This window comes from Alexandromys fortis, unplaced genomic scaffold, assembly GCF_014885135.2.
Source record: "Alexandromys fortis isolate MF-2015 unplaced genomic scaffold, M_Fortis_MF-2015_v1.1 scaffold_23, whole genome shotgun sequence".
NCBI lineage: Eukaryota > Metazoa > Chordata > Mammalia > Rodentia > Cricetidae > Alexandromys > Alexandromys fortis.
In genome coordinates, this window is record NW_026067907.1 from 6,255,274 (window position 1) to 6,268,314 (window position 13,041).

The window sequence follows — 13,041 nt, forward strand, 5'->3', positions numbered from 1 at the left end:
CGCTCCACCCACTAGAGTGTCGCGGGCGCGATGACACGCGTAGGGCGCAGGCGCAGTGGGTCGGCGACGCCACAACGGTTCCTGTACGTGTGGGCGGAGGAAGGCTGCAGACTCTGAGCCGCTTGGAGAAGTAGGTTGCGTGGGCCTCATCGGAAAAAAGGAGGGAGGAGGCGAAAAGACACGGAGCCTCCCGGTCTTATGGGCCGGTCGGACTCCCGCAGCCTTCGTAAGGCCTGTGGTGTGGGGTCACGGGGCCGTCACGCATTGTGTCACGGTTTTCCTGCAGGGGAAGGTTCCCGTACCTGGGTGTAGGTTGGCTCTCACTCAGGGACCTTCCGATTCAGATCTTTAGAGGATGTAATTTATTTTATTCAAAAGAATACAAAATCTGGAGACCTAGATATTTGTAAATTAAATTTACCTCCTTTGACCAGGTATTTTGTCTCATGGTGAAATGAGGTTGTGGATCACTGATTTTGAGGCTCTTTTTGGAAGTATCATTTCGTGATTTCTGCTTCCCCGCCCCCGGAATTTTGCCTTTGTATCGTTCTCCTGGATGTAAAAAGAAAACATTTGAATAATGAACCTAGTTGGGACGTGTTGGGCTCCTTGAGTCCCGGTCTCTCTGTAGCCCAGGCTGCTCCACGTTCAAAGCGTGCACGGCTCCTAACGGCCTTGGAGCTTACTTTTTAAGGACTAATTAGCTACGAGTAGAATTTGTTTGCAAGTCAGAGTTGTGCTTTATTAATATTCCAAATAGTCTGTTTTACCGTTGGTATAAATGGGCCAATTTGTATGCCTCAATGTTAGGTTTTTAATACTGACATTTAATTTTTTTATTTCATCTCAGATGTAAATCCCCAAAGTAGTCCTAGTTTATGGATTTTATGTCACTTTATCTTTTTAAAATTAAATTAAATTTATTTATTTTAGCATCCTTGAGGTCATCTGCACCATCTGCCTGGGGAAAAAATGGTCAACGTTTTGAAAGGAGTGCTCATAGAATGGTTCGTACTTTTAAATTTACACATTGGCTCTTTTTACGTATACATGCCTTTTCCAAAATTTTGTTTTGCTGATCTAAATGGAATCAAGGCTTCAACTTTGAATTTCCGTAGGCTTTCTTTTTAAGTGGGACACACTTTGTTGATAAGTTTTCTTGCTGGTATTAACATTTCCTTGTCTGTTAACTTAATATAATTAGCATTATTTCCAATTATTTTTGATCAGAGACATGTGTGTTAGACTAGCCTTGACTTGAGAAACAGTGTTATGCTGAGTGGTGGTGGTGCACCTTTAATCCCAGTATTTGGGAGGCAGTGGCAGGCAGATCTCTGTGATTTGGAGGCCAGCCTGGTCTACAGAGCGAGTTCCAGGGCAGACTCCAAAGCTACAGAGAAACCCTGTCTCAGAAAAAATAGAGATAGAGAGAGGGAGATAAACTTTTTTTATTTTCAGACCATCGGCACTTGTCTAGATTAAGGTTTAGAAGAATTCAGGAAGGTGGGGCAGGCCCTTAGTCCCAGCACTTAGGAAATAGAAGCAGGTCAAGTTCGAGGCCAGACTAGTCTACATAGTTTCAGGCCAGCCAAGGCTTTATGGTGAAACTTTGTCTTAAAAAGGTAAAAATTAAAATAATATAGAAGCTCGGTTAAGTCTTTGCCAGTACAAAATGTGCCCCTTGAGAAAAAATGAGAGCCGAGCAGAGCAAGTGTTTAAACTTCTTAGCATAACTCTCAAAGGAGAAGCAAGCAGGCACACTAGTTTCTAGAGCTGAGTTCCTCAAAGTGACCTGAAATATAGGCCTTTGCTGTCCTCCCTTGTCAGACTTGGACTCCTTGTCCAGCTTCCCTTGGTTCTCTGGACGCTTGCTCCCCTGTTGAATATGCTGCTGTCTCCTTCTGTTTCCCTGGTGTGAGTCATTGCACAGGTGCTAGTGCTTTTATTGTGCGGGCAGAGCTGAAGGGGGAGCAAGGTCAAGTCCTAGGAAACCTGCAACATTTGCAGCTGCACTGTCCAATGGAAATACCATTTCCCAGTAACTGCATTAAAGCATGCAACGAAACAGGTGAAGAGTTTAACCCAGATAGCCCAAGTTAGTTCTGATTTTTATTTTATGTGTATGAGTGATTGCCTGCATCTGTGCCTGTGCCTGAGGCCATCAGAAGAGGGCATTGGGTCTGGAATTAGAAACAGGTCGTGAGCCACCACATGGGTGCTGGGATAATGCAGACTTGGACTTTGGGAAGATGAGAGTCTAACAAAGTCAATTTACTAAAACCATCAACTGTTGAGCAGGAGGGAATGTGAAGCAGGAACTAGTTGAGGAAGGCAGGGGTTAGAAGCAAGAGATGTGGGGTGAGGTGCGCACTGGGTTCATAGAGAGTTATCTTCATGGAGTGGAGGGTTACATGCCAGGTTAGAGTAAATAATCATCTGTCATCATCAGGGACTCATTCTGTGACCCCACTGCCCCCCACTCCCCCACACACATATCCTAAGACTGCAGAGCCTACCTGCCGTAGCATGTCTTTCCCTCTCCATGACTTGGAGAATTGTTAGCAGCTGCGGAAACCAAGGCTTTGCACATACTTCACCGGTGCTGCCATCAGCTCACACCAGCCACAGCCCAAGAACCTTCACCTGAAAATAAGCAAAGTGAGACCCTGGAAAAGACAACTGGCTGGCTGGAGACATCTGTCTCACCGCTACATCTGTTTTTTCAACAGATCTGGTAAAGTGTTGTTCTAACTGAGTGACTTGGAAACTAAGCATGAGCGATGGCATTTTATTTTTAGCCTGATGTGGATAGAAGCTTAATCCAAAACAGTAGCCTTTTAATTCTTATGTAGCCCACAGTAAAGCAGTTAAGCCAGACTATTAATGGTGGCCATTTAGTCCTGCCTTTGGTGAACTTAAATATCAAAGTGTCTGGTTGTATTAAGAATCCTTCCTCCCAGGGTTTGTCTTGGACCACAGTTTAAGGCCAAGAGCCTGCAGGTACAATTCAGTGAACCAGCTCGTTTTTATATGATTCGGTCCTCAGCTCCAAAAAAAAAACCTGTAAAACTGGATTTTTAAAATACTTGAAAATTTGTACTTTTTTGACAAGTATCTTTTGGGATCCACCACTGATCCCCAGGTTCACACATAGTATTTCCTTAAATCTAGCCTACTAAAGCATTTACTGAATACTGAAGCAGACATGCACCCAGCATATGTGATGTTCTGTTCCGTTTGCACTGCCTCAGAGAATTTGTTAGAGAGAGGAATTGCAGCTGCTTTACTGTGCACTAACGAATGGATGGATGTGTATTGTGAGACCAGCCAACCCTTACAGTCAGGCTTAGAAGCTTCTAGTGGGTGTGAGAAGCAAGTTGGAGCTAAGAGAACATCTGTGTTATTTTCTTCTTTCACGGGGTTTGTCTTGTCAAACACTTCCTTAGGGCCATGTTTCCAAAGCAACCAAAACCTTGTGGCAAAGGTGTAAAGATGTGTTTACTGGACAGAGCCGGTTAAGGGAATCGAATCAGATTTGTGACCTCAGCTAAATCCCAAGTGATGGATATTCTCCACCCTTCCTGTCCCAGCAGGAGAGGGAGCGGGTAAGAGGACTAAAGTGAGGCTTATTGCGTGTGAGCTAAGCCTGTACCGCACTCCAACAGCCCAGGCTAGAAATCAAGTAGTCACTTAGGGCTGCGTGTCTGCAGCGGTAAACCTGGCTGGGATGTGAGGGACGGTGCTGCTGGATCCCCACCACTTTGTCCCTCCTAAGGGTTCTCTGACTCATTTATCCAGTGCCTACAGTTTGCTGGATCCAATATGAGATCTCAGGCTGGGAAAACTCAACTTTAGAAATGCTTTTGGAAATGAAGCCTTATTATGTCTGCTTGAATCTGTAGCCCACCACTGTGCTGTCTCTGCCGTTGTCACCCCCACCATCACCGGCCTCCACTGCCCCTGCCGTCTCTGCTGATAACTCACTGGGCCTTTATGCCTGCTTTTCCTCTTTGTTGGTTACCCAGAAGCCTTCAGTCTCCCCTGGCGTCCCTCACACCTTGACTCTGCTTGGAGAGTCTGTTTGTTTGCATTCTGTCCTCACCAGGAATAGAAATTTTCAAGAAATACATTCCAGTTGGCTAAGTGTTACCCGAAGCATGGCTTCCATTAACAAAGCCGCTCTTCTCATTCTGCCGGGTGAAGGGTGTGACAGCGTCGGACAGTAAATTTTCAGTTGCGTCACAGCTAATTTTGGTGGTCTCACCATGATACTATCTATGCTTTTCACAGATCCCCCACTTGCTTGCCATGTTTGTCTCCACACAGATGCTAGGCAGGTGCTCTGCTGCCGAGGAACATTCCCTGGTCCTAAACCTGTATTTATAGTGCATTGTAAGAGTGTTTATAGACAATAGCTTGATGGTGTCTGCCCTTCACATATCTAGGCAGAGGAAGCTTTTCCTGTTAAATATTCCTGATCCCAGGATATCAGCTGGATATGCAATCATCACTAGTTTTAGGAATTCTCATAAAGCTCCTTTGCTAGTAGGTTTCTCCCAGAGCCTTCTCTTTACTTTAAAAAAAAAAAAAAAAAAAAAAAAAGTCCGTTATTCAGATTAGAATTTGTTTTGTTTTTTTGGTTTTGGGTTTTTCAAGACAGGTTTTCTCTATGTAGCCTTGACTTCCTGGAACACACTCTTAGACTAGGCTGGCCTTGAACTCCGAGATCCTCTTGCCTCTGCCTCCCCACTGCTGGGATTAAAGGCGCACACCACCACCGCTCGGCTTTAGATTACTATATTCTAAACTTGCTACATTTCCATCAAATGTCCCTTAAACTGTGATCATTAAAAGACTTTGCAAGGCCAGTGCCCTTGGAGTCTGGGTCTGTGCAGCAGTGAATCCTACTGGGATGCGGGCAAGGCAGGAGGCTTACGTGCAGAATACAGCTGAAGTGGAGGATAATGTGCCATCAGCAAACATTTTTAGGACATTGGCAGCATGGTTCAGTCCTGAGGTGAGTGCCACAGTACTCCATGGATCCAGTCGTTTAGCTCTTCATTGACTTATGTCAACTCATTTCGTTTAGAAAAATGTAGAGATACTAGGCATTATAACCATTTAGACATTTCTGATTTTAATATCGCTCAAGGAATTACTGAGAGTAATTGGTATCAGCTGTGAAAGCAATGCAAAATAATACACTTCACTTAGACAGCAGGTTTTTTAGTATTATTATGACCTCCCGTTTACCCTTTTTACTGAATTACATCTAGAACTGACTTGAATCACAAAACAACTATTCCTCCCACTGTGTGAAATGCATTCCTCCAGAAAACAGTGCATGGTTTTTAGGCTATTTTGAGATTCTTGTAGAGCCTGAGATAGCCAAGGACAGAAGGGCTTGGAGACTGTGTGGTGCTAACTAAGGTCACCATTTGAGTCCTTGTGGTGCCTTTTTTGCTGGGAAAGGAGGAAGTAGCCTGGTTTTAGAGCCCTGTACTACTGAGGGTCTTTGCCAGTCCCTCTCCCCCCCCCCCGCCCCCTTCTGCCCCTTTATCCCTCATATTTATTTAGACAGGGCCGAGTGAGTCTGATTTCCTGCCCATCAGCCGCCTACTTTGTCCACCCCACGACTCCTGGAGTGGCCTCTTCTGCCCTTTTTGTTTGTCCTGTGCTCTCTGTCAGCTAAGGAAGATGTAGGTTTAGGCCCTGTTAAACTGCAGAGGAATAGCCATGGTTTCTCCTCTTGTGAGAGATGAGTTGTTCTTTAAAGGCCTCTCTGAAGTTGTCCTAACTTGACATCTAACATGATGTCATGGCCACAAATCATTACTACTTTAAGCTGAGAGGAAGCAAGACATTGAATAATAGTTCCGAACTTTAAAGGATCATCTTAAAAATTCACTATGTGCAAATGTAATTGCTCGAGTCCTTATGATACAGTTGACCACAGGATGTCCTATCTCTGTTTGTCTCCACAGCGATCCTGCCATGAAGCAGTTCTTGCTGTACTTGGATGAGTCCAATGCCTTGGGGAAGAAGTTCATCATTCAAGACATTGATGACACACATGTCTTTGTCATTGCGGAGCTGGTTAATGTCCTCCAGGAACGAGTAGGGGAGCTGATGGACCAGAATGCTTTTTCTCTTACCCAGAAGTGAAAATGCTAGATGTTGAGCACTCGGAAATTACAAACCACAGACATGGAAGGGAGGCCTACTCAGTGTCTCATACAACACTTAGACTTTTTATGAGCATTTTGTGGGAAAGGCTGCAGAATCATTTATTCAGACAAAAGCCCCTAAATGAATTTTTTGAACCTGTAAAAATCTTTAAAGAAGAACTAACAATTGGCAACACTTTGGCTTTTATTATTCTTTATTAAACTAATCATAATCATGCTGGTGCTATGGCTCGGTTGGTGAAGGCCCTTGCCGCCAAGCCTGACAGCCTGAATTTGATCCCAGGGAAGGGAAGACCTCCGCATGTGCCTCCTTCCCACACAGACAAGCAAACGTAATCAGATGTAATCATAAATTATTTCCCTACTTTTTTTTAACACCAATTAAATACACCAATAAAATAGTGGAGTTTGGTTAAGTTATCACTGTAACTGAGGTATTATTAATTTTGCCTATCTCTGTTAAGTGTGCATTAGAAACAAGTGAAGATAAACTCTGCTTGTGTCCTCAGTTTTCCTTTGTCACACTGTGCTAGTGACATTTCCCTCTCACGTGTGCCAGTGCAGAAGATGCAGCAGAAGTACGTGTACAGCTTAGAGCTGGGGGGATAGCTGCACTGTGCTTCGTATTTGGAGAGGAGGGTAGAAGAAGAGTTGCATGTGGCTGTACTCTTAGGTCATCTGAAACTGTGAATTTATATAAACAAAATACTTAATGGTTCAAACAAATGCACTGAGGTCAGCATTAATAGGGTAAATTTTGGGGCTGGACAGATTGCTCAGAGGTTAAGAGCACTGACTGCCCTCCCAGAGGTCCTGAGTTCAATTCCCAGCAACCACATGGTGGCTCACAGCCATCTGTAGTGAGATCTGGTGCCCTCTTCTGGCCAGCAAGCATACAGACAGACAGGACACTGTATACATAATGAATAAATAAATCTTTAAAAAAAAAATAGGGTAAATTTTGTATTTTTTATCCATATGCTCTAAATCTAGCTAAATCAAGTATTACTCTCTTTATGCCTTTCAGCAGTCTGCTTAAATGTACTTTTCACAATAATGGAATTGAAAGCATAAAACAAAATGCAGGGGTGGGCATCATGGCGCACACTGTTAATCCCAGCATTCAGGAGGCAGAGGCAGATTTCTTGAGTTTGAAGCTGGCCTGGTCTATGGAGAGTTCTAGGCTAGTCAGGGCCACATAGCAAGACCCTGTCTCAGAAAACAAAAACAATCCACATGATTTCATAGGAGATTACATTAAAAATTGATGGCTTTAGTCCCAGCACTTGGGAGACTGAGGCAGGCAGATTTCTGAGTTCAAGGCCAACCTGGTCTACATAGAAAGTTCCAGGACAACCAAAGTTACACAGAAAAAAATGCTGTCTCAAAAAACAAAAACAGAAACTCACTTAAGGTGTAAGATAGGAATAGAGAGGAACAGCCTTGAGGAAACAGTATATTAGGTTGACATAGATTGCATGTGGTTTTACCGCTGGCTGGCAAGAGGCACACTAACGGGGTCTCGCATCCTTAGTGAAGGCCACGCCTTTGGGCTCATGGTGGGTATTTCCCAGCAGGAAAGAACCTCAGTGATATCGTGTACACTTATCAAACCTAGTTTCTTTTATTTTGATTGAAAGCAGCTATTTCTTTCAGTTAGCTGCACATGTGTTACAGAATCCACAAGTTGCCACAAATTCACTGTGTCAATTCTCACCCATGTACATTTTTTTATTCTTGCATCGTAATGTGAACTTCCTGATGGATGATTGTTACTAATATGCCTAATACTAAAATTTGCTAAACAGGAGATAGATTTAAAAAAGCGTGTTTTTTTTTTTTAAGATTGATTTATTATGTATACAAAATTCTGTCTCCATGTATGCCTGCATGCCAGAAGAGAGCGCCAGATCTCATTACAGATGGTCTTGAGCCACCATGTGGTTGCTGGGGATTGAACTCAGGACCTCTGGAAGAGCAGCCAGTGCTCCTAACCACGGAGCCATCTCTCCAGCCCCAGAGATAGATTTTTTCTAGAATTTTGAGCTGTATTGGAACATTACTGAATTTTGTATTTCAGTCATTCCTTAATCAGTTCAGTTTTTAATATTCCTCAAGTGTTTATCACCAATGCCATTTATTTTAAAGCAGATGACTTAGGATCTCAGACTCGGAAGAGGGTGGAGAAAACAAGTGAACAAGGACAGCCAAGGTGACTGAAAAGAGAATATCTCACCAGTTATTAAAATGCACAGGCTGTTTGTGGACACTTGGGAAAGACGGGATCGATAACAGTGAAAGTCCATGCAGCTGCTTAGTTGCCTCAGCCAACGACAAGCAAAGAGGCCATTCTCAGGTGGCCTTTGCCTGGGCTCTGACTCTTGTAATCTGGTTGACATTTGATTTGATGTACTTTAGAAATACCAATGACTCAACTCCTGGAGAAGTTGGCTGGCTGGCTTTACCTTCACCGCAGTCCCGGATATGCGGGGACAGTGGTAATGTGAAGGGATCCGTCCGTCCATCCTTACTCAAGATGGGGGTCTCACCATGTAGCCCTGATTGTCCTGGAACTCACAGAGATCTGCCTCCCTCTGCCTTGCTAGTACTGAGGTTAAAGGTGTACCACCACACTTGAGCCCAGATTTTCTTCTGTGGTTAGTTATCTTAAAATTCAGGGACTCGGAGTAGTCCTTATAGTTGATATAAATGTATACGTTGAGAAGTCAATTTTCGTCAACAGTAACAGCAGTACTGATTATAGCTAACAAGGACTCCGTTCTCAATGTCTGATACACTACAGGTTATAGCCAAAATTATTCATGAGAGTTGAGGATGTACTTCCGTGGTAGGACCTCTGTCTAGTATACCTGTGGTTTTGGGCTCAATCCCCAACACCACCAAAACTTAATACTCTTATTATTAGCACTAGTTCTAACAGGTATTTTGATATAATTCTGCTTTTTCTCTGGGAAGGTGGCAAATAGACCGTGCTCCACTGTGTAGCTGGTTATTAAACCTACTCAACTGGAAGGGCTGGGGCCCACTTAGTTCATTTGTAGAAGTAACCATTAATCTGAGTGTGTAAAACACCAACGGTGTTAGTGAAACACATCTGGTGTGTCGGATGCCATTTCCAGAGAAAACCAGACCAGGAGGCTTTGGTGCAGTATACGGATTATTAGTGACTTGGTGGCCTGATGGGATGATGGTGTTATTAGGAGAAGTAGGTCACTGAAAGAGTGTCCTTGGATTTGTGTCTGCCCTGGGCTCTTCTGGATTCCCTTTGTCCCTGCTTCCTTCCAATGTGAAGTGAAGAACACACTCACCCCTGTGTTCCTGCTACCAAGATCTGCTCAAGTGCAGGGGCCCAGAGAGACGGCAGGCTGAGCCCGAAACCAGCAGCTCAAATCTCTTCCCTTTAAGTTGCTCTCTCTATACTAGGTCATAACAACACAGAAGTAACACTGAAAGATCTGAAGTGGCTGCTGACCTCTTAGAAAGCCACTGTTATTGGGGCTGGGATCCCAGCTTAGGGGTAGAGCACTTGTCTAGCATGCACAAGGCTCTGGGTCCCGACTCCGCCACTGCAGGGAAAGATCCCAGCTGACAAGATAGGGGAGTTACCAGCACCACTGGTGGAATGCTGAGATCTTGGGCATGTTATTGTTTTCTATGCCTCAAGGAACCAAGGGAAAGAGATGTTGGCTCCCAAAATCATCCCCAGCTTCTCTAGTGAGGGAAGAGCTAGTGAAGGAGGTAGCTGTTGGGTCGAGGCCACTGCCAGCTGGAAGCTGGTGAGTGACAGTCAGAGGCTGCTACTGTTTTTGCCAGTTATATCGAGATTGGGACATTTTTTCATTGCCTTCATACACTTACTTGGTCTACTCTGGACTTTATTCTTTCTTTTGTGATTTTTCAAGACAGGGTTTCTCTGTGTAGCCCTGGCTGTCCTTGAATTCTTTTTTTTTTTTTTTTTTTTGGTTTTTCGAGACAGGTTTTGGAGCCTGTCCTGGAACTAGCTCTTGTAGACCAGGCTGGTCTCGAACTCACAGAGATCCGCCTGCCTCTGCCTCCCAAGTGCTGGGATTAAAGGCGTGAGCCACCACCGCCCGGCCTCCTTGAATTCTTTTGTAAACTAGGCTGGCCACGAACACCACATACCTCTGCCTTCCAGTGCTGGAATTAAAGGCAAGCACCACCACCCCTCAGCTCCTAGCCTGCAGATTTTAATCTTGTGAAGATTTATTTTTAATGTATTCTGTGTTCATGTATGCCGCAGGCCAGAAGAGGGTGCCAGATCTCATTACAGATGGCTGTGAGCCATCATGTGGGAATTGAACTCAGGACCTCTGGAAGAACAGCCAGTGCTCTTAACCTCTGAGCCGTATCTCCAGCCCCACCTTGTGTTCTTGCCCTGCTGATTCTCAGTCTCTCTCAGTCCCTCTTTTGGTTATTTCTCTGTACTGTTTATTATTTGCAATTTTACAACTAAACCAGAGAGTGTATCAGTCATTTTTCCTGGAACTGAGGGGCTTCGTTTGTTTCTGCAGTAAAGGCAGGGTCTCCCTGGATAACCCCACTGCTAGGAAAACAGGTGTGTGCCACCAAACCATCCTGAGCTTCCTTGTTTCTTTTAAAATTTAGGGTATTTTGCTCTGAATGGCAGAGGATTCTTTTAAGTTTTCTGGTGGGCAAGTTTTATTTGGGGGTGGGAGTCGGGAGTGCCAAGGATTGAAGCCAGGGTTTGGATGTGCTAGGCAAATGTTCTGCCGTTCCTCTGTACCCCGCTGCCCCCAAGTTTCCAGTTAAAACTTCACACCATTAATTCCAGCACTTGGAAGGCAGAGATGTGGGGAATCTCTGTGGGGTCAAGGCCAGCCTGGTCTACATAGTGAATTCCAGGCCAGCCAGGGCTACATAGTGAGACCTTGTCTTTTAAACAAGACAACAGCCACCACAACAAAAACTTTAATACCTTTGTATTTTCTTTGGAAAAATGTTTTTAATTTTCTTATTAAAACTTTCATTTATATTAACATTTTAATTTTGCTCAACACATAGTAACTACATATTTATGGGATACATTGTGATAATTTGACCCTTGTATCCACGTGTGACAGTCAAATCATTGTAATAATATCTGTGACCTAAGTCATAGACCCCCTACTATTCTGTAGAATACCAGAACTCCCCTCATCTAGCCTGACCGGTCCTCACTCACAGTGTCTCTGCTCAGTTTATCCTGTTACAAATCCATTTCCAATGTCACTGAGTGTGCTCTAGTGCAGACCTGTCGGTACTGCTTCCGTCCGTCCGTCCATCCATCCGCATCTTGTCTACCCATTGTGTATCACACTGCGCTTCCCTTCAGCTGCTTCCTGTTCGGCGCTGTGGCTCTTGTTAATGAAGGCAAAGCCTGCTGACATCTCCTCAGTGTCTACTTGGAGATGTTTTTAGAATGTGGTACACAGTACACATTCCTTGTCGTAGACTGAGGAAAGGAAGCCAAGGAAGAAAACTGCACAGTCCCAGCACGTGGGATCCCTGCAGTGACTCCTAACCCCCTAACTAAAGCAGTATTTCTCCGCTCCAGTGAGATCATGACTCTTGGACATGTCAACTTGCCTATCAAAAACATGGGAGCAGGAGGGTGTGTATGTACACACTGTGTAAGAGAACGAGAAAGCACGTGTGTGTCATACGGTGAAGTCAGTTACTTGTCTCCCATCAGATGGGAGAAACTCAGGTCACCAGGGTTGTCAGCAAGGGCGCTTACCACTGAGCCATCCTAGCGCCTCAAGAATTAACCCTTGGAGGCTGTCTTCTATGTGCTGTAGCATATGTCCTCCCACCAAAAACTGTTTACAGTATATACAGCGCAAGAGGGCTACATTGGGAGCTTTAAAAGATACTGGTACCTGTCCTCAGCACAGATGTAACCAGATGTCATTGTTCTGAGAGTCGGAGCACCCACCGTGCTAAGCGCTTCCCTGCTGCTGCTGCTGGCCCAGGGTGTGCCGTGGGTTGGAGACAGTTCTGGTGAGGGGTGGTTGCTCCTCAGGAGGCTCGTCTATCACACATCTGTTCCCTTTCCCTGCCAAGGGAATGCTGGGCCTACCCAGCAAGGAGCCAGCTTTTGTTAAAATCCACTAATTAGATAACTGCTTCCCCAAGTAGTTGCAGGATCTTATTTACTGACAGCCATTAGCATGGTCTGGATCCCTTGACTAGACCGACAGAGTAATTGCAGCATTCTTAATTGTTAGGGATTTGTTTCTTTAAATATTGATCACAAGAAGTCTTAGTCATTTGTTTATTTTCTGTTTACTGTGAATAATTACTTTACATTTTTTTGGTTGGGGGTTTATTTTATGTCTGAATGTGCACAACGTGAGAGCCTGGGAGTAACAGGTGGCTACGAGCCACCACGTAGGTACTTTGTAAAAGGCTACAAGCCACCACGTAGGTACTTTGTAAAGGGCTGCGAGCCACCATGTAGGTCCTTTGAAAAGGCTAGGAGCCACCACGTAGGTCCTTTGAAAAGGCTACGAGTCACCATGTAGGTCCTTTGAAAAGGCTACGAGCCACCACATAGGTCCTTTGAAAAGGCTACGAGCCACCACGTAGGTCCTTTGCAAAAGCAACAAGTTCTCTTACCCGCTAAGCCAGCTCTAGCCCCTACTTTGCATAATTTCTTCAATTGAACTACTAAATCCTGTCACATAGTTTCTCAAAGAGGAGTCTTTCTGCATTTTGGAACTGGCTGTGTAGCCCAAACTGGCTTCAAACTCAAAACTACTAAAGCCTCGTAAGCTGGGATTATGTGAGCGCGGCCATGTAGGGTCTTTCT

At 44.5% G+C, this 13,041-nt stretch overlaps 1 protein-coding gene across 2 annotated transcripts; it reads left to right on the plus strand.

The window, feature by feature from the left end:
- The first annotated feature begins 11 nt into the window (after nucleotides 1-11).
- Gtf2h5 (general transcription factor IIH subunit 5) lies at nucleotides 12-6,608 on the plus strand. 2 transcript variants are annotated; one of them, XM_050135788.1, is made up of 3 exons: nucleotides 12-130; nucleotides 934-1,007; nucleotides 5,985-6,608. In XM_050135788.1, exons 2-3 carry the CDS (start codon nucleotides 973-975, stop codon nucleotides 6,163-6,165), a joined length of 216 nt encoding a protein of 71 aa, XP_049991745.1. In that variant the 5' UTR covers nucleotides 12-130; nucleotides 934-972; the 3' UTR covers nucleotides 6,166-6,608. The 2 variants fall into 2 exon arrangements, with proteins under 2 accessions (XP_049991745.1, XP_049991746.1); XM_050135789.1 differs by lacking the exon at nucleotides 12-130 and adding an exon at nucleotides 208-226.
- The last annotated feature ends 6,433 nt before the right edge of the window (nucleotides 6,609-13,041 follow it).